We start from the raw sequence: 20,525 nt of genomic DNA on the forward strand, positions 1-20,525 counted from the left end.
GCCAAAACCTCGATCCAATTCGGAGACTTTTCCGGAAGCTGGTTTGTCTGGCCGGAAATTCACAGATCCGGACAACTGTCGAATTTCCGCGAATTGAGGATACCTACACGAAGCCCAATAATAATATATAAAAATCAGGGTGTTACAAGTCATTTCAAAATTAATAAATTTATATTTTTAAATTATTATACTCAAGCTTTATTTTTGTACATTGTAATTTAATTTTAATATATTTTAATTTTAAAATATTTAACCAATCCTCTTTAAATTTTCATTTTCAACTTCAATTTCAAATTGTACAAAAATACTATATAATTATTATTTAATATTCATATACACTTAAAATTTACATTTTATATTAATCATAACAACTTTATTCATTTTAATAAGATTCTTATTTTGATTTTTAATTTGGTTTATATGAATATTTTTTTATTAGAAAAAAGTTTAGGTGGGGATGGCGGACACATCATAAATCTTATTGAGAGATTACAATGGAGTTTACATATCGTTTACTAAGAAACATAATTAATAAGACTCGAACTCTCAATTTAGTGAGATCACAACGTAAAACAATTACTACGAGCATGTATCCTTATTAGCCATAGAAATTAAGCTCAGATGATTTAGAACTTGTTTATCATTGTTATTAGAATTGTTGTTCAAAAAATATTTTTTTAAATATATTATTTAAAAAGTATTAAAAAATAATTTAAAATTAAATTTAATAAATTTTAATAATAAAAATATTAAAATAATAAAATAAATTTTTTAAATTATTTTTTAATAATATTTAATATAATATTTTTATTCAAAAAAATAGTTTTAGGTATTCAAATGCAATGCAAAACATATATTTATATTCGTAAAGAAGAACATTGGGCTTTGTTCAAACGGTTAGGGCCCAACCCATTAACAAAGTAAAAGCCCTTATTTACCCTTGTTGTCGTCAACGTGGCTTCCTTTCAATGGTTAATCTTCTCCACCGTGCCAAATTCACTGGACATCAAGCAGCACCATTTAATAACCCTACAAAAGCCCTAGCCATCCTCCTCTTATATACCACTTGCATTTAAAGGACAGTAGCGAGAGAGAGAGAGTGCAAAAATGGTGTCCGGATCGGGGATATGTGCGAAGGTGGTGGTGGTGGACGCGCGGCATCATATGCTGGGGCGGCTGGCGTCGACGGTGGCGAAGGAGCTGCTGAACGGGCAGAAAGTGGTGGTGGTACGGTGTGAGGAGATTTGCATGTCCGGAGGACTGGTAAGGCAGAAGATGAAGTACATGAGATTCCTTCGCAAGCGTATGAACACCAAGCCTTCTCATGGACCCATTCACTTCCGCGCCCCTGCTAAGATCTTCTGGCGTACCGTTCGTGGGTTTGTTCCTCTTTCTATTTCTCGAACTTCTTTGGTTTAGTGATGCTATGTTTTTGTGTCTGTTTGATTGATGGGAAAATGTGAGTGAAAATGAACATCAATTTGATCCGTTGGTCTTTATTTTGTCTATTTGTTTCGGTTCTGGAAAATGGAACATTGACCTTGGCATTAAAAGAGCTCGATTAATTTCTTCTGTTAGGCATTATCGCCAATTGATTGCTAATGGCGTTAAAATGAGCTTGGAATTTGTTTTTGTTTGGTGGGTTGGGGGGCAACAACTATACCATGGGTGATGAAAAATTTTAGATGGTTATTTGGTATGGAGGAATCTTGATTCAGCTAAGCTTTTGGTGTTGAAGAATCTTGGGATCATATTTGTTTTGCTATTTTTGGCAGAATGATCCCACACAAGACGAAGCGCGGGGAGGCTGCACTTGCACGTTTGAAGACTTATGAGGGTGTCCCACCTCCATATGATAAGATGAAGAGGATGGTTATCCCTGATGCCCTTAAGTGAGTGTTCCTGGTCTATGCTTTCTAACTGTATTGAGCTTTTCGGTTTATTTGATGTTCTTTCAATTTTTTTTGATATTGGTTTTTCCTAACTTGGTTATGAAAACTAGGGTGTTGAGACTTCAGAAGGGACACAAGTACTGCCTGTTAGGCAGGTTGTCATCTGAGGTTGGATGGAACCACTATGAAACCATCAGGGTGAGTGTATTGCTTGATTATCTTACCAGGCTCATGTTCTTGGATTAATTAGATAAGCAAATTGTGGTTGTTGGTTGGCACTTGTCTTTAACCTGTTTATTTTTATATTTTAGCTGTTAGAATGGCAATGTATGATGGACTTGCTGTATGTGATAGTTGCCTTTATGTAGTTCTGCCAGCTTATTTTGCATGGCAAAAATTAGGATCATACTAGTTAGTTTGGTTTTTCAATGTCACTGTAGCCTAAGGTTTCATCTTGTGCCTGCTTATTTGTGAGAAGCATATAGGTTTGTATTCTTTTATTATTCTTGGCTGTTAAATTTTAGTATATCAAAGCCATTCTGGTATGTGTATTTTATTATGCGTGTTAGTGCTTTAATTAATGTTACTGTGAGTTGAAAACATGCCAATCATATCTTGATATTTGGCATGTTCATTTTGTTGGCTGTATAAATTGTTCTTATAGTGTTTAGCCTGACACTTACACATCGATTATAATGACAGTGGGTTGTTGCCTTCTCTTCTCCATTTGCTGCTATTATGGCCGCTGGTTGAATTGATGAGTAATTTTATGTCTAATTATCTTCTTGTCCACAGGAGCTGGAGAAGAAGAGAAAGGAGAGAGCTCAAGTTTTGTATGAGAGGAAGAAGCAACTGAATAAACTCAGAGCAAAAGCTGAGAAGGTTGCAGAGGAGAAGCTTGGTTCCCAATTTGAGATACTGAGTGCTGTTAAGTACTGAGTTGTAGGAACTTTAGTTTCTCACAATTTTGTTCAGGTTTATCTCTTAATGGACATTTTTTTTATGGCTTTACTTCTAATGCAAGAAGCTAGAAATGGGATTACTAGGGGAACTTATGTGGTTATTTAATGTGCCTACTTATTATGATGCTACAGAATTCAGGCTTATCTCTTTGAATGATTTGGCTGTTGGACATGCTGTATTTGCCAATGCATTTTGGTGCTACAGTTTCTTTCTTCAAGGTTAAGAGCGTGTTTAATTGCCGTTCAATACGGTGCCTTTATCTCTGTCTGAATATTCATTCTTGAACCTAGATGAAGTCAGTCTGTTTTATCCGACGGTGTATATAGGTTTAGAAAAAATTCAATTGCGATTGAATAAGCAATGTGCTATGCTTATCCATGCAATCTCTAGCAAAGCGAATTGCTTATTGCACTCGATCACTAGTGCAACATGATATAAATCTTCCTGTAGGGCTAAAATGAAAGCTCGTTTCCAAGTGCCGGACATCATAGGAAGACAGACTCGTTCAAATGTCAGATATGACATATGGGGCGTGTAAAACAAAACATTCTTCATCAAGAAATGTTTTTGGACTTCCTGCGTGGAGGTAATTAATGAATTAATGCTTTGCCGAATCCGTCGAGCATGGTCGGACGGGTCTATACATTTTCCATCCGGCATTGGTCTTGACAAATTTCTTTTGAGGCAAGTCTAATGTTCATGTCCCCGGTAAGCTCGTTTGATCGTAGAAGAAGCACAATCAAGTTTTATCGGCTTTCTCTTATCTATGCCATAACCTTTACCGTTAACTTTATTCTCTCCACGATCTGGAAGCGCAGAGACCAATTTTTCAACGATGAAGGCAGTGTTCCCTGCAAGTAAGGCTATTGCTCCTCAAACGCAGTGTTACTATAGTAACGATATAAAACCCAATTTTCATATTATAAAAGATAAATAAATAAAAAGAAAAACATCAAATCTCTCCGTGTGAATAAACTTAGAGCATTAAATTCCATTCATACTCTAGGATCAGTAGTCTTAATGTTGTTGTTAAATGCGTCAGTTAATTGTTTGAGCTCATTTATGCCACCATAAAGAATATGCGTTTTTCTTTATTTATTTATGCGTTCGAAGGTTTTTACTTATAGAGGCAAAGGTCAAGCTAAATCTGATCATAAAAAATGGAGAACTTGAAGCTAGTAGAGAAGGTTGTGATTCTTCCGGAGAAACCCACGAAGTGCAGACGCATTTTCCTATCTAACATAGACCTGTCTCTTGTTGTATATCAAGAATCCGTCTCATTTTTTGATCCTCCAAAGAATAAAATTAGCTTCTCTGAAGCCTGCAATAGCCTGTATACTGCGCTTGCTCATTTGCTAGTGCCTTATGACTTCTTTGCTGGACGGCTTGTCCCTGCACTCGAAGATGATAATCGCTTCGAGATAGACTGTAATAGTGCTGGAGTTGTTGTTGCTGCTGCAAAAACTGGCTCCACGTTGAACCAACTTGGTGAGCTTTTAACACCCAAACCGGAGTTCAGACAATTTGTCGCTTTCTTGCATGAAGAGAGTGAAGAAGAAATGGAGCTTCAACACAAGCCTCTTCTCCATTTACAGGTTCTTTACTAGACCATATTAGTTACTAGAATAATCTTGAGTTCAAGTGCTTGATTTCTTGATTAACGTGGCAATTATCTTATGGCAGTTAACAGAGATGGGATGTGGAGGCCTGGCACTGGCCTCCCGGTACAACCACTGTGTCCTGGATGGGATTGCAGCTCGCGATTTTGAGAAGAATTTAGCTGCTTTAACTCGTGGAGATGAAATTGTGGTGCTGCCAAATCCTGATCGAACGGTCTTCAAAGCGAGGAACCCACCAAGAATCACTCACCCGCACTACGAGTACTCCACAGCTGCCTGCGAGACAGACAGCTTATTCACAGTTTGTGGGACGAGTGGCATCAATGTCAAGGACTGGTCACCACATAATAATAAGACTTGCTTGATCTATATGTCCCCCAGAAGGATTGCCAGCTTGAAGAAGGCAGCTCTCAAGGATGGGAAATTAGGAAAATGCAGCAGTTTCCAAGTTGTGGCTGCCAAGATATGGAAGGTAAGGAGCATTGCAGTGAAAATGCAGGAAGAGATAATCAGCACCATGTTATTTCCAGTGGATGCTCGAAGAATTGTGGTGCCACCAACCCCGATTGGATTTGCTGGAAATGCATTGGTTCCTGGATTTGCACGATTAAAAGTGAAGGAATTGAAGGATAGAGAAGAGTCTTACTTGGTGAGGAAAGTGCAAGAAGGGATGGAAAGATTGGATGATGAGTATGTGAGGTCTGGGATAGATTGGCTTGAGGTTCACAGAGGGGCACCTTGCAGAGAAAACAGCTTTTCGTTGGTGGCCTGGTTTAGATTAGGACTAGAAGAAGATGTGTTTTCATGGGGCAAAATTAAATGTGTGACACCAATTGTGGTAAAACCTGGTTTGGTCATTCTTTTGCCAGGGCCACAAGGGGAGGGAGGCCTTCATGTCTGCCTACAACTGCCTGATGATCAAATGGATGAATTTTGTAGATTATTGGTGGAAGAATAAGGAGATATTTGCGCATGGCTTATGAGACCAATACATATATATATCATTATTCTTTGATTGGGCTTTTCCTTGGAGCAATTTTAAAGAGGACAATTTTTCCAGAAAATGGACTTTAATGAAGGTTAATATCTCAATTTATATGATTAGCTGCTAATTCCAGAGAAATGGCTTTGTTAGCATAACAAATCAGAGAAGTCACTTACCTGGAACAATAGGTTACTGATTCTGATATTCTGGAATTTTTCCAAGTCAGGATTCTTTGCAACATTCCCCACATAAATCAAAAGAGCTTGTGAGGCCCTTCTGACTTTAACATCACCATCCTACACCCAAATCATTAAAAGAACAGAAAATGTTAAAAACAAGGAATCAATGCTTATTAAAGAAAAGACAGAACATGTATACTACAGTAGCACTTAAAACTTATAAAGCAGCATCTAGCTAATCAGCATGCTGTGGTTATGCTGCAATTCATACAATTCGATTGATGCTGTCACCGGCATCAATCGAAGTTTGGGACAAATTATATAATATATTTGATAAAAAATATTGGATTAGATATATATAAAAAAAAACAACTAATTTTTAAATTTTAGAATAAGAAAGTTACTTTTTATTTTATTTATTTTAATAAAATTAATTATTTAATTAATTTATTTTAAAAAATATATAATTTAATTAATTTATTTTTTAGTATGTGAATTGTTTAATTTCTTCTGTTATTTTAACTTTTAAAGTAATTTTTTTTAACTCAAATATTCAATTCTTATAATTTAAATAATATAATCATTTATTTCTCATATTTTTATATTATTTTTGTCTATAATTATTCTTTCTTTTAATTAATTTGACTACTAAAAAATTTTACGAGAAGAATAAATAAATTATTATTAAAGGTAAGGAAAATAAATAATATATTTTTTTAAAATTAAAAATATTAAATAATTAACTTCATTAAATTATAAAAACTAAATAAACAATATTCTCTTTTAAAAACTCACAGGCCCAACATGATGGCCAAGCCCACCATTGCAGAGAAGAGCTTTTAAGACATTTCCAGAACCGTTAAGAGAGGACTCAATGCTCGTGTATTAGAATTAGAGAAAGCTAGACTCTGCTGTTATAGATTGACAGAGATATGTCAGGAAGCGATCAACCCAGAACAGTGAAGTTATTGTGCCCGTCACTGTCGAAGATAGTGGCATTCTCGGCATGGGATGACCAGAAACTGGACTTGGGATTGATAGCCAGGGCCTTGGGGTTAGAACCATCAACGTTGAAGCTCAATGGTCACTTCATCAGCAGAGGTGTTGATCTTGTATCCTCCTCTGTCACGTGGAGATCGCTTCTAAAGTTCTTCTCTGCTAAGGGGTTGTCCACTGGTAAAGACGATAAAGATGCTGTTATTGTCCATGGCAAGCTCTGCAAATCTGGGAGTAAGCGTATGTTTACTATGCTTTTAGAATTTGTGTTTCTTGGAATGATATTTGCCTTTCTTGTTCTGATTGGTTGCTGAGAAATTGTGAGAAAAGAAACAAGGACTTGATTTTTATTTCTTCTTTTATTTTCTTTGAAGTTTGTTTCCTTGAGGGATTGCGTAAAGATAAGAGGGTGAATAGCAGAATGGCTTAGTGAAATTTGGTAGACAAAGAATCCAAAATTTTTTACAGGATAATTTTAAATTTATATAACTCGATCTTAATTAAAAGGTATTTCCTTTCAGTATAATCTCTAAGATTATGATAACTGCCAAAAAAATCTATGCTTTTCAAATTTTTGCGATTCTATCTATATTATGAAAATTATCAATTAAACATAAAAGTTTTTAAGCCTTACCAATTCCACTACAGTCATTAAGAAAACTGTTATTTCACTAATTGGCATCATATAAGAATGCAATTTTAATAATATATAATACTTTTTAGATCAACATACTGAAATTTATTAACATGCTGAAATGATATGTTCCTACTAAAATATATGTTTCGCGTCTCTTCAAAAATTTTAATCTCATATTTTTGTTTCATTAATGTTTAAGTGTAGCTTGTCAAATATATATTAATACAAGTTACTTATATTGAATTAAACATATTTTTTTTCTCTTTTTATTTGGAGATATGTCTTCCTTTTTTGGATAAATTTTAACAATCGTCCATGAACTTGTCTAGTTGGAATATTATTACATTCCCTCAACTAAAAAACGTAACGTAAAGTCTTATCAACTTTCACACAGTAAAATCCCTCTAACTTTTAATTACCGGTTTTTTCTGTTAGACGCTGACCTGGATAGTTCCAGTATGAAGCTTAACCAGTATTTCTATTTTCTTTCTCAAGCCATGTGTAAATTGAATTCTTCTCTCTTTATGGACAGAATAATTTTTCAAGTGTATAGAGAACAATTTTACACTTTGCATAAGAGAGAACAGGGAAATATTGAATAAGTACCATGTGAGAGCCGTTCACATCAGTTTATAATTGAAAAATCAATAATTGAAAGTCAGAAGGATTTTACTGTACAAAATTTGAAAGTTTAGGGGGTTTTATGTTACATTTTAAAATTGAAGGACTGTAGTGTTACAACCATATAAGTTCAGGGACAGTTGTTAAAATTTATTCCTTCCTTTTCTACGTTAATTGCAATTATGTCATATCTACCTGGCGTCTTACGTAACGTATCTGTTAGTGAAATAACAGTTTTCTTAACACTGGGGTAGAATTAGTAAGAGTTAAAGAGTTTAGGGTTTAATTAGTAATTTTCATAGTATGCGGTAGAATTGCAAAATTTTGAAAAGTGCAGGGTTTTTTTGGCACTTATGTTAAGATTATTACTAAATTGTATTTAGTTATCTAAAAAGATAAAATTAAAAGAGGATACTAGGGATATTTACATCCATGTTCATTCTATTTTTGGGTTCTTAATTGAACCAAACATGCCCTTGAAGAATACTGAAGGTTGGCATTTCAGGAACACACGATCCTCAAGATGCAGCGCCTGCTAGTAGAGTTAATTACAGAACTGAAACAGAGGAAGTTAGTACAGGGCCACAGCCTGAACATGTCATTAACTTCCTCATGAATAAGAAGTTAAAGGAAAACAATTCAGGTAAAAGTCTGAAGTTTTTGTCATTGCATGAGATGGTGGTTCGCTGTAATTGACTATTGTATGGTTCTCCAGGATGTCACCAATTGTCCAAATGCAATGGTCTTGGTTTCAAGAGGAAACAATTGTTGGAAGACGTCAATTCATTCAAGAAGTTAAAGATAAATGAAGCCAACTCAGGTATTTCGCATATAAACTTCATCCTGCAACTTGGATGCTTAAGAACTTTATGAACATGTGGGTATGAGATTAATAATCCTGATTTCTAGCTGGTGTTGCAATTGGCTTTGCTCATTTTGGTTTTTGCCTTTATCAAATATGAATGTTTTTGCAACACCCTTTCTGTTCAAGGCTACTTTCCTGATGTGAAGGTCAAGCGATAGCTTAGCATTAAGAATGACACATTTTTGTGGGCCATTTTCCAGGACTTGGAGAAAAGAGGAAATAACTACCCCAGCATCGTTTCAAGCAGCAAATTGAAATGCAGCTACATGAGCGGCAATGTGAAACGGATGAGAGAAGATGAGGTGATCCTGGCTGCTCCTTGCAAAAGAATCAGATGAAATTTCCATTACTTACAGTTTCTTTGCTACCTTTTATTGAAAATGGGAATTTTTCTTGATAAACACACGTTGGTTTCCAGTTCATCAGATCCCAAATTTGTAAATGATAAACATTACAAGAGGAGGGAGCAAACTGAATTTTGTAAATCTTGTATGCAATTATTAAAGAAACCACATTGTGATTGGCTTGTGAATTGTGATATTGAATGTGGACTATGGAGATCATTTACTAAGACAAATGGATTTCAAAAAGGTTTACTAACATCCAAATGATACAAAATTGGCTACAAATGAATGTCACTTGATTTGATGGCAGAAACAATCCTTTTACTAATCCCTAACTCGAGTATGCTTTCTTCTCTAATGTATTGCACACTAAAGTTCTTAATTCAGTAATTGAAGATGTCATCCAAAATAGTATTGCCAAGCAACAGCTAACACAGCTACTAAAAAGACTTTCAACAGCAATTTAGAACTAATCAAGGATGATGAATTAGATGGTGACTGAGGAGTTTCCTGTGGTCTTCCTCTTAGCTTAGCAGATAACTTTGAAAGCAGCCCAGAAAGCGGAGTGGTTTTGCCAGCTACAAGCAGAACAACAAAAAGTAGAGATCAAAAGCAGCATTGATGAGGAAGTCAAACTAACTAAAAAGCAGCAAGAAAGCGAAATACAATGGATCGACTCAAAACAAATAACCAAGATTGTCAAGAAAACAATCAATGGCCGTCAATATGAGTAATTTTTCCTCCCTCAAAACAAACAAGCATTTTTACAAGTAAATAATTGCTAACTAACGTGATAGCTTAATCATTGAATAAATTAGCATTTAATCAAATAATTTAAAAATTGCATATTATCAGCAACATCAATATTATAAATCTTGAATTAATCCATGAGAAGGCTGCTCATGTATCATTATAATAACTGTTTTCACCATGAAGCAATTTCAACCTGATCAAAGAGATAAAGTTACCTTTGCTTTTAAGAAGCCTTTCCTCCTCATCCACACGCCTTCGAAGAACATTTAGCAATGATCCAAAATACAATGCAAATACAGTGCATGTGATTGTGATGACATTGTATGGCATGCTAAAATCAGGAGTTGTCAACGGCACAAGTAATACTTCTGTATAAGAGAGAACAGGATTTTTTTCCTGCATCACAAATCCAGCATTAATCAAATCCAAGATGAAGCACATTGAGAACCAATAATATACAGGAGATTAACTACCTGAAATTTTGACAACATAGGTGACTTGTCCACAGAACAATTGCCAGGAAAAAGCAAGCTGGTATAAAAGTTGGGAAAGCTTATTGCAGCTGATGGAATATCAAATCCTTGATTAGCATCTGGAGGATATTCATCGATGTGTAGGAAACCCTAATAGAAATACCATCAAGTACATGAGAAACTGAACGCCAGCCCCTTCATTTGTTTAGCAATAAAGGTTTTCATATTAACCAAAATTGGTGAAATTAATCTGTATCTTGATATTATAAATACAGATATGAGATGTTGCTTTCCTGTATCAAGATACAAAATTAAAACCTAATGTTCATTTTCACCACAAGCAAGGAGGAAGATAGTGTTGAGGATGCTAATCTGTCATGTATTTTATTAAAACCTAACCGAATTAAAAATTAAAGTCAAAGCTGAAACAATTAATTGCAAAGCATACCTTATCAAACTCTAATGTTAAAGCAGCTGATTTCACATCACAAGGAAATTGCAAAACCATCTCCATGACTCCAGGTGATATCTTGTCTTTGGAAGGTGAAACGTGAATCGTCTCTATAACATCTCCAACTGCCTTTGGTTGGCCATTCACAAACAACTGAAGAGTATGATAATATACCTTAACATACCAAGGTACAACTTGGAAAACATCAACTCGGAATTTATATCCATTACTACTGCTACAAGTACCCAAGGAGGCATCATTTAAGTCTGCAGATTTCAACAGGATAGCAATTGCACCCCTTTCATTCCCACTTCCCATCAAGAACCTACTAGCATGTAACGGTGCTGGTTCAGATGACCACGTTACAGGAAATTTCCATTTAAGGCCTAGATCAAAAGGCTGAGAGTCACTGTATTTATCGATGGAAAACTCAAAAAGGACTGAAGAGCCCCTTCTGTGACTGCTATTCTCTTCTTCAAACACCTTGTCTGGTCTAACTGACAATTCAAACCCAGTTCCACTCCAAAACCCTTCAGAAGCTATATTGCCAACCCCATTATTCTTGTTTTTCTTTAGTTCGGCAACTAGACCTCTCTCAAGCTGAAGGTATACATTACTAGACTTTGCAAGAACACATCTTCCACTGACTTTCCTTCCAAATATTGAACTCAAAGACCAGCTTGGTTGAACATTCTTTTCACCAGAGTAAGTCACACTAGTTCTCTGACTATTAGGCTGAAGAACAACAGTAAGTGTTTGTTCAAGAATGATGCCTGGATTCATCCCCTCTGGACCAGATTTATTAGAGGTCAAATGCAACCGCTGAGAATGATAAAAACTTTTATAAATTGATGGCCTGTCCATTAATGCAGAAAGCCCATCTTTGTCTCGACAAGGAAGGAGCTTCAACCATGGAGTTAGGTTCTCAGTGCAAACAGCTTCACGGGGCAGCATACCGTACCTTATATTGCCTGTAGCTGGCCGGAAGCTCCACTGAGGAGCTGAATACATTGTAGAGGACTCAAGGAAGTTAATTGAAGCACAGAAAAGACCTGAAAGAGTGTGGGTTAAGTTCTTCCAAGTAGCATCAACTTGGTCTTGAGGGACATCAAAGACGGCCCACAGCTCAACTCCAGGAGGCTTAGCATTGCTGCTCGATATGGGGTCAAATCCACCCCACAGTTCATAGTTCCAACGACCTTGTGTGAAAGACAATTCCATTTCCTTAATCTGAAATTTCTGTACCTGTCCAAGTAATGCTATTCCATGGGTTATATACTATTTCCAGCTCCAAGGAAATATAACATAAATACAGTCAATGGTTGAGCATATTAACACAACCTATACAAGAACCAAATAAATATAAGTGAAGAGAGGCAGACAATTAAGAATAAGTACAAACTCCAAGCCTAAAACTAAACAAGCAGATAGATTACAGATTCATAGTTTTAATTAAAAAGTATTTTTTGAAAAATTGAATGAGTTATTCAGGAATTATTAAAATAGGTTTCTCAGACCTGTCAATGCGCAGGATGTCATATCTCAGCATAAAGGATATCGGCCCTTTCTTCAAAACAATAAAACTACGCTCTTCTAAAGCCAGCTATATTTCTGGTGTTATCACCAGAAAACTTAAGGAAACACAAGCGGGATGCGAATTATACTAACAGAACAACTTAAGAAGAGGGCTAGAACCATAAATCCCAGACCAACTCAAATTGATTACTAAAATCGCTTAAAAATTACGCACAAAAGCTGAACAATCGAGATCTCAAAAATCCCTAACGCTGCAGCTAGATACCAATAAAATTAAACAGAAGTAAGGATATTCAAATATCAATCTTTAGTCTAATCAGTTACTGAACTCCACTGTACAGAATCAGCATCCTGTATAACTCGAAAAATCAAGAGCACAACCAAGTTTTCAAATTTTTTATTAACAGAAAAAACCCATTAACCCGAATTTTCTCAGCAACCAAACAACGGAAAAGAATATTAAAAAAGAAAAAAACTTACCAGCTGAGAAATGGCTTTGGGGAAGAGGTGATGGTGGCGGCCATTGGAATTTGAGGAAGGAGCTGTGCTTTGGAAGTGGAAATGCGCCAACACTTTCCGATCAGGCAACGGCCTCAACAACAATTCCTCATAGAACTCTTCTCGTTCTTGGTCTATGGTCGATCCAAGGGAGATAATAGGAGTAAAGATGTTGGATACAAGTAATAGAAAGATTAAGAAGTGAGCCGATTTTAGTGGAATTGCCATTGCATCGATTGGTCTAATGCTCATTACTATAAGAGGCACGCGGTGCAGACAGCTTCCGCCATTGCAGACGGTCTTTGATTTGGTTCAAAGGCAGAGCTCGCAGAACTTCACTTCGCGAGCTTTTGGGCAGGCTTTGATTTGGTTCAAAGGCAGAGCTCTCAGAACTTCACTTCGTAAGCTTTTGGGCAACCGTAGGCTTAGGATTGTTTACATTTTAAGTTTTGGGCTTTTGGGCCCTCTCTGTTGAGCGTGCTTTACAATAATTTTTTATTTCTTTTAATATGTTGTCTATATTTTCAAGATTCAATTAATCAAAGCTTTCATTTTATTTAAAAATATATTTAATAATTTTTAATTTAAATATTTATGTTAAAATTTATATATAATTAATTAATAAATATAATTAAAATAATAAATGTAACAAATTCAATATGAATATTTAATTTAAGAATTATTAAATTTATTTTTATATAATTATTAATCACATCCTATTTTCATTTAAAATAATTTAGTTATTTAAATTTGAAATCGTTAATAAATTTATTTATTTATAATTAAAAAAAAAATCTAAATAGGCTCGTTATTTTTTTTTTTCAATAAATAGAATACAAGCAACGTGATTTAGCGAGACAATATTAAATGAGAAAAAGTGACAAAGTGGTTACAATATGCTAAGCTTTCATTTTTGGGGTCTCCAAATTATTCACAAACTTATTGTTACAACGAATGAAGCTCATTATTGAGGGCATTCTGATGGAGGTATAGCAAATCTAGGCTTATCAAAACAATAGTCATAAGTGAGATACTTGTTTCTCACATTCTCATAAGCCCTTTGTTGTATAGAGTTCAGTTTCCAATATTTCTCCAAATTCCACCAGTACTTTGGAGAATAACAAGGTAGAATATTGTTTGAGTCATGAGGAATTGAGCAGCCACTGATGTCAAACCCTTGGAAATTAGCTTTAAATGGAGCATAGCTCCAATTAGTCTTTGTTTTGCCTCCATCTGTTGCCCAACCATCTCCATCCCACAAGCTTGCCTCTACTTGCATTGGCTTTGATGGATGGCTTACTCCAACATTTGTTTTGTTCTTGAACACTCTTATGGGAGTTTCATCCACAAAAAATCTGATATATATAACAGATAAAATCAACAAATTTGAAATCATAATGTTAGAACTTAGGAAATGCTAGATAGCAATATAGAATATAAGATTATAGACATTTCAAGAGACATTACTGCATATCAGATTTAAGGCAACAGTTTCTTGACAGTAGTTATAAACTATTGCTACTAAAAGTTCAGGCAGCGATTTTTGTCGTTGTAAAAACGTAATCAAACCGTTGCCTTATATTATAGCAATGGAGGCAGATGTAGCAATTCTCGAAGCATTACTATTGACTTATAACTAATGTTTAAGCATATTGAACCATTGCCTTAGATTCATCTTGTAGTAATGAGAGATACTAATTATTCTTACACAATCTGATGTTCGTTCCAGAGGACTTGGTAATTGTGAAAATCTACAGCAGGGTCGAACCAAAGATAAATTCTTTGCTCTCTATTCCCTATACCATTTGAAAACACGTTTGTTTGTAAAGTGATTGGCTTTCCTTCTTTGTTTCCCAAGAACTCAAAGTCCAACTCATCATGATTATTACCATTTGAAGCTAGCTGCATATGCCATTGAAAACCCACCAAGGATTATTAGTTAGTCCTAATATATATGCATCTCAGGATCAATGGACACGAAGAACTGATTAAACAATAAAGGGAGGACATGTATCTATGTTTATATATATACTCACATAAAAAGCAGTTACAACTCCTGCAGAGTCTTTCCCAGGTAGCTTCATTCTTAAATGAAAGAATCCAGAACCAAAGTTTAGCTTGGACGCAAATCCAGACCCTGCATGCATCAATATAACCCCGAGAAGTATTAAAAATAATAGAGGAAACCTAGTTTCCAGTTCATGCATGCTACTTCCCAGAGGCCATGCAGATGAGTGAAAGGGAAAGAAACCATTATTGCTACCAAGTTTTTTCACAAAATCACATATTAAAATCTTAATCCAAAAGAAAAGAAAAGAAAAAAGCAAAATATGTATTAAAACTGATGTATGTGATAAAGAAATAATTATATATAAATGTTTTTACTGGCTTATCAGAAGTTAAGTAGAATAAGAGTTAAAAAGGTAGAGTATAAAGACCAGTAGATTTATCCATGGAGAGCTGAATTTGCCTTCCCTGATTAAGAGACAAGACGTGATAAAAACCCCAAGTAACCTCATAACTTTCATCAAAGCTAATATCAGTAGTCATTATATTTGCGAGCACCCCACCAACCAGCAGAAATGGAAGAATCAAACGTGGCAATAATGGCAGAGAAAAATCCATTGATTCTAGTGAATTCTATAAATGATTATAATTGGGTAGTATTAATTTGTCTTGCATTTGTGCTTGTAGTCTTAGTTTATATATATGTGTGTGATGAAGATTCAGGAATGGCTTGCTTGAGGTTTCCCAAAGGAACAATGCATGAAAAAGCCAAAAGCCGAAAGGCACATGATTGGAGTTGATCTCTCCATGCTCAGTGACTTGTCCGCACGCCAGTGACTTCTCCATGCTGCCCCCATAACAAACTTCATCATTAGACTTTTCTGCTTGGAAGCACCTTTAAGCAAAAAATGACTCTCAATTTCAACAAGTTGTTAGCTTTTCCATTTTTATTTTATAAAAATTTAAAGCAAATAGTTTAACACTATATATTTATCATTTTTTAATGTATTAGTGCTTAATTAAAAAATAAAGAAAAAATTATATCTATTTCTTAATGGTAAATTTCAATAGTGCAGCTCTAAAACGGCATCATTTTAAATAGTAGAAATCGGAAAAGACATGAAGCCTAAGGCCTCCAAAGACTACAACCATATGGCAAAGGATGAATTAGTAATTGCAACATCTCTTAAATAAAAAAAAAATAATTTTTTTAATATTAAAAAAATAAAATTCATATATTTATAAAGAAAATATATGTATACGAGTGTATCGAATAATCCCTTATTAAAGTTAAGGAAAGCATTTCTTGTATGTATAAGACAAAGAAATGAGAATATATGATAGTTCTCACTGCATATATTCTTCCTTTTTTTCCTTGTACCGTTGAAATGGTTTATCAATTCTTCCATTTAAAAATTGGAGTTCCAAAAGGTACCAAGCGAAGGAAGAAGCTTCCCATCCATACACTCTGCAATGCATATGTTGGTTGTAGCATTCAAGGATGGCATATCCTTCCACTATTGATAGGCTTGGCATCAAGTCCTTGAATCTTGTTCTGTTCTACATGTATAAATAATTATTCCTACATATAATATCAAAACACCAATCTTTTGTTTAGAAACAATTCGTCTATATAGACATGATCACTTATTACGAGCGTTTTTGATTTAGCTACTTATTTTTATTTTAAATTTAAAATATATTTTTTAATTTATAAGTTAATTTAAAATTAAGTAGTTAATTCATTGATAAAATTATTTAAAATTAATTTTAAATAATTTAAGTATTTGGTTAAAACGTGTTTAAAAAAATCTTAATTTGTCAAAATAACTAAAAGGGATATAGGATTGAGTGTTGTGGTTGTTAAGACAAAAATAGTATTGATATTTTTAAAAATTACTAGGAAAATATAATTTTTTACTTAGTCAGAGAATAATTTTTAAAATAAGTAGATAAGTGATAATTAATGATACTTATTTATGATTTCTAACTTATTTCAAGCAGTCTTTTTTTTTTCACTTATAAGCCAAACTAAATACATATTTATTCATGACTTTCTATTTATAAGTAAGTTTGACCGATTTATAAGCTAAATTAAATACCCTCTATACAATTATATTATTTTTTTACATAATTTCTACTTATTTCAAAATGTATTTTTTCAATTTAAAAAATCTTAAATTCTAGTAATTATGTGCTTTCTAAACAAGAAAGCTTTTTTAATTTAGATTTTCATATAAGCTTTATACCTAAAGGTATATGTTTTAGCTAATTCAAAAATGAAAGCAATATTCTATATAAAAACTTCTCCCTTTTCTATATTTACTTAATTTTTGTTATTCTCCACCCATGTGGGATTTACTCCCATTATTCAGCAGAAAAATTTTTTATTGTAAATTTGTAATCTTGGTATTTATTTTCAAAATGACTTAAGAGCTGTTTGACATTGCTATTAGAATTACTGTTGAAAAAAAATTAATTTTTTAAATATATTAGTTAGAGTATTAAAAAATAATTTAAAATTAAATTTAATAAGTTTTAGTCATAAGAACACTAAAATAATAAAATAGTTTTTTCTAAACTGCTTTTTTCAACAGCATATAAAATGATTCTTTTATTCATAAAAGCATTTTTGACCCTCCAAACGCAGTGCCAAACAGGCACTTAATTAGGTTCTACAATGTAATTAAAGTACCAAAAAAAGTATAACCTCACACAAGTTAGTCATGCATGATTAAATAATAATCCCTTGCAAATCCCAAACAGGTCTACAGGACCAAAAGGCACATTCATGAATTTGAAAGTTGAAAATTAATCAAATAGAAACCATTCAGGCTGATATGCCTGCTATATATGTTTTCTTATCACATGTCACAACAAAGATAGTTCGACACTGCACAGCTTGTTCAACTCGCCAAATATATGTACAAGTTGTCAACCTAACAGCTGCGCCCATAATTCAGAAACCGAGGAAGAAAACTTGTTCCCAATAACATCTCCTAAATACAAAAAAGACCTCTTGTGGTGATCCAAAACAGGCAGTGAAAGGTGGCGGCATGGTCATATTATCGATCATCTACAATTTTCATGTCTCTTAATACCAACCTGCTTTTAGAAAGAAAAGATATGCACATGCATTACAGTTGGACATGTACTTGGTCATTAGACCTATAAAACTACATAAATATCTATTTAACAAGTGCTAAAGGTGTATATTGCCTGGTTTTTAGGACTATGGCTTAGTTTGGGATTAAGGCTTAATTGTTGTTGTTGTTGTCATTGTAAAGCTGTACATGGCGCATGCTAATAATTGTCTAATTCAACTTTTCTCCCATCGCAATCATTCAACTCCTCATACAAAAAAGATGCATTGCATTTCAATGGCTAGCTATATCTGGGGAATATTATTCAAAATCTTTTTACTTTGGTGGATTGCTGAGAAGCGGTAGAAAGCAGGAAGATAAGTCCATGTTATCAAACTATTGCTACTCCAGCATTAAATTTTAAGAGCTTTTCTTGGGCTCCAGGCTCTCACTCCATTCTTTCTGAATTCTCATGACCACCAAATCATTCCTTTTTAAATAATAATAATAATAAAGAAGCATTCCTAATAATACAAAGGAAGTGCAACTACCTTATGATGGCTTTCCAATTGAGGCACTGAACGACAAGAACATTGAAGATGAGCTAATCGAAAAAGGTCATAACGCTGCTGAAGGGCTGCTTTAAAGTAGTTATGGATGCTGCATATTCAACAATCTGCTATAAGTATTCTCTAGAATATGATATTGAATGCAGTCAAACTCAACATGCTATGCACCAAAAAGTCCAAATTAGCCACCTATGCAATATTTGTGAAGTTAAAAAACAAAAAACCTCCTTGGATAAAGCCATATGTTAACTATAGATGGCCGTCACTTCAGACAACTCCCAATGTGCAGAACACTTATACAATTGGACCTCCAACACCCTATTAATATTCACTTTAACTTTTCACTAGGAGAAAATTGAGGATTGAAGTTAAACAATTAATCTATTTGCTCCAACAACTTGAAAAGATAATCCAAGCTTTTGAAAAATAATACAGCAAAGCACACAAATGATCCAAGCTAAGCTGACTCTTCAGCTTAGTTATTGAGTTGAAGCACGGTTTCAAGGCTGCACATGTGCAAACCCAGTAATGATTAAACGTCAACTAACTTTTATCAACCTTGTTCTATCAATTCAACATAATTGAACCTTACCTTAAAATTCACTGAATCAAACATTAAACCATGAAGCTCCAACAATAACAGGAATGGAAAGATAAGAGAATCTGGGCACCAGTGAAAAAAAATAAATATATAATTATATATCAAGTTACACAAATTCAATTCTTTTGCAGAATGATGGCTAACGTGGGAAATCCTTCCCAATTTGGCATTTACTTAAGTTAGTTGCTCCATATTCATACTAAACGTTACTTTTTTCTTTCATTTATTTGCTTTTGGAAGTCTTTATGATCTTACGTTGCTTCAGCAGCAGAAATACATCACAAGCCTAACTGCCTAAGCAAGCCAACTCCTCTGGCCACTTGCTTAAAACTCAGTTTGTTCCATTGATTGTATGTTCCTTACATATATCTATTAAAGGATTAACGAAACAAAAAAAAAAAAAAGGAAAAGTGATATTTGTACCTTAACCTATGCCTGTTGCAGGAAGTGAGGAATGTAACAAGAACAGATATAATGTTTTTAAGGGACCGGAAGACCTGTAAAACAATTCCAGAAGCAGGTTTCAACAGAAGACAAGGAATATAGACATGAAAGGGCATCATAACATTTGCATGGTATAAGACAAACCTTTGAGAAGAGTTCATTCCAAACAGAATGCCAAAATGACATATCAGATGAGCTAGGCTTTACTTGAACAAAACGCAAAAGCAGACCCTTCCTATTGGTAAATACCATGAAGGCTCTTGCAAGAACTTCATAGATGTTTAGTAATATAGAAGACACATGTTTTGCCAAATGAAGACAACCTTGAGAAGGAATGAGGAGCAATCCCCATATGATATTAAAGAGTGAAGAAATGAAAGTGCCTGAAGGCAAGAAAAAGGTCAAAATCAGATTTATACTCAACTCAACTCAACTCAACTAAACCTTTATCCCAAAAATCAAAATTAGATTCATGTTGAAAAAAAAAAAGAAAAGACTTCATCGTTAACCAATTACATTAGAGCTGAATAAGAATGTATGCACCAGAAAATAGAAGATATTCATCCACTTTTTTTCCAAGCATAAAGAAAAACTGAGGAAGACTGAGGCACCTAAAAGTGCTAAGTGAAAGGTATTAACCATTGATGAATAACATTCGTGAGAAGTAACTAGAAAAATCCATTCAATTCACTGACCCACTTCATTTTATGTAAAATTTATCTTATAATTGTGTCCATGTGATTGTATCTCTAAAAAAGTATAGCAGGGAACATCATGCACCAAGTTTTAAGTAATTTTCCAAAAAGGATATTGTCCATTGACAGATAAGTTCTACGAAGTTTGTACAACTAAATAAGAGCTGAAAATATACTGCCTATGTTCCAAGTTTAGCAAGAACTTTCTGTTTGTATCAATTTGATGAAAAATGCATAACAATGATGTAATGCATAATCAAGCTTTTGAGAACAAGAAAATATAATGCATCTTGAAAAAATAGTTTACAATCAAG

General features: G+C 34.1%; 6 protein-coding genes across 9 annotated transcripts in view; 3 read left to right on the forward strand and 3 right to left on the reverse strand.

Moving 5' to 3' along the window:
- Positions 1–1,063: 1,063 nt before the first annotated feature.
- On the forward strand, positions 1,064–3,114 carry LOC110642060 (60S ribosomal protein L13a-3). Its single transcript, XM_021793989.2, has 4 exons — positions 1,064–1,379; positions 1,776–1,892; positions 2,003–2,090; positions 2,688–3,114. Exons 1-4 carry the CDS (start codon positions 1,108–1,110, stop codon positions 2,829–2,831), a joined length of 621 nt encoding a protein of 206 aa, XP_021649681.2. The 5' UTR covers positions 1,064–1,107; the 3' UTR covers positions 2,832–3,114.
- Positions 3,115–3,545: 431 nt separating this feature from the next.
- On the forward strand, positions 3,546–5,740 carry LOC131169481 (acyltransferase GLAUCE-like). Its single transcript, XM_058128707.1, has 3 exons — positions 3,546–3,712; positions 3,983–4,450; positions 4,539–5,740. Exons 2-3 carry the CDS (start codon positions 4,016–4,018, stop codon positions 5,430–5,432), a joined length of 1,329 nt encoding a protein of 442 aa, XP_057984690.1. The 5' UTR covers positions 3,546–3,712; positions 3,983–4,015; the 3' UTR covers positions 5,433–5,740.
- A 785-nt stretch (positions 5,741–6,525) lies between these two features.
- On the forward strand, positions 6,526–9,289 carry LOC110642051 (uncharacterized). Of its 2 annotated transcripts, none has more exons than XM_021793979.2 (4): positions 6,526–6,874; positions 8,398–8,535; positions 8,608–8,712; positions 8,958–9,289. In XM_021793979.2, exons 1-4 carry the CDS (start codon positions 6,571–6,573, stop codon positions 8,978–8,980), a joined length of 570 nt encoding a protein of 189 aa, XP_021649671.2. In that variant the 5' UTR covers positions 6,526–6,570; the 3' UTR covers positions 8,981–9,289. The 2 variants fall into 2 exon arrangements, with proteins under 2 accessions (XP_021649671.2, XP_021649672.2); XM_021793980.2 differs by having other exon boundaries at positions 6,526–6,868.
- A 31-nt stretch (positions 9,290–9,320) lies between these two features.
- On the reverse strand, positions 9,321–13,112 carry LOC131169764 (uncharacterized). 2 transcript variants are annotated; one of them, XM_058129103.1, is made up of 5 exons: positions 12,795–13,112; positions 10,776–12,023; positions 10,328–10,477; positions 10,070–10,250; positions 9,321–9,679 (listed from the first exon to the last, which is right to left on the reverse strand). In XM_058129103.1, exons 1-5 carry the CDS (start codon positions 13,062–13,064, stop codon positions 9,501–9,503), a joined length of 2,028 nt encoding a protein of 675 aa, XP_057985086.1. In that variant the 5' UTR covers positions 13,065–13,112; the 3' UTR covers positions 9,321–9,500. The 2 variants fall into 2 exon arrangements, with proteins under 2 accessions (XP_057985086.1, XP_057985087.1); XM_058129104.1 differs by having other exon boundaries at positions 10,776–12,037; positions 12,795–13,111.
- A 586-nt stretch (positions 13,113–13,698) lies between these two features.
- Positions 13,699–15,616, reverse strand: LOC131169482 (xyloglucan endotransglucosylase/hydrolase protein 2-like). Its single transcript, XM_058128708.1, has 4 exons — positions 15,251–15,616; positions 14,849–14,949; positions 14,521–14,714; positions 13,699–14,167 (listed from the first exon to the last, which is right to left on the reverse strand). Exons 1-4 carry the CDS (start codon positions 15,435–15,437, stop codon positions 13,777–13,779), a joined length of 873 nt encoding a protein of 290 aa, XP_057984691.1. The 5' UTR covers positions 15,438–15,616; the 3' UTR covers positions 13,699–13,776.
- Positions 15,617–17,756: 2,140 nt separating this feature from the next.
- Positions 17,757–20,525, reverse strand: part of LOC110642039 (uncharacterized) — a 26,833-nt gene continuing 24,064 nt past the window's right edge. The window contains exons 5-8 of one of the 2 annotated variants that reach the window (XM_021793962.2): positions 19,661–19,899; positions 19,496–19,569; positions 18,454–18,562; positions 17,757–17,927 (exon numbers count right to left, since the gene is read on the reverse strand). In XM_021793962.2, the coding sequence (XP_021649654.2) occupies positions 17,892–17,927; positions 18,454–18,562; positions 19,496–19,569; positions 19,661–19,899 (458 nt within the window). In that variant the 3' untranslated portion in view covers positions 17,757–17,891. The remainder of the gene's footprint in view (positions 17,928–18,453; positions 18,563–19,495; positions 19,570–19,660; positions 19,900–20,525) is intronic. The other variant, XM_058129105.1, reaches the window with a different exon arrangement.

This window comes from Hevea brasiliensis, chromosome 10 (assembly GCF_030052815.1).
Source record: "Hevea brasiliensis isolate MT/VB/25A 57/8 chromosome 10, ASM3005281v1, whole genome shotgun sequence".
In the NCBI taxonomy this organism is placed as follows: Eukaryota; Viridiplantae; Streptophyta; class Magnoliopsida; order Malpighiales; family Euphorbiaceae; genus Hevea; species Hevea brasiliensis.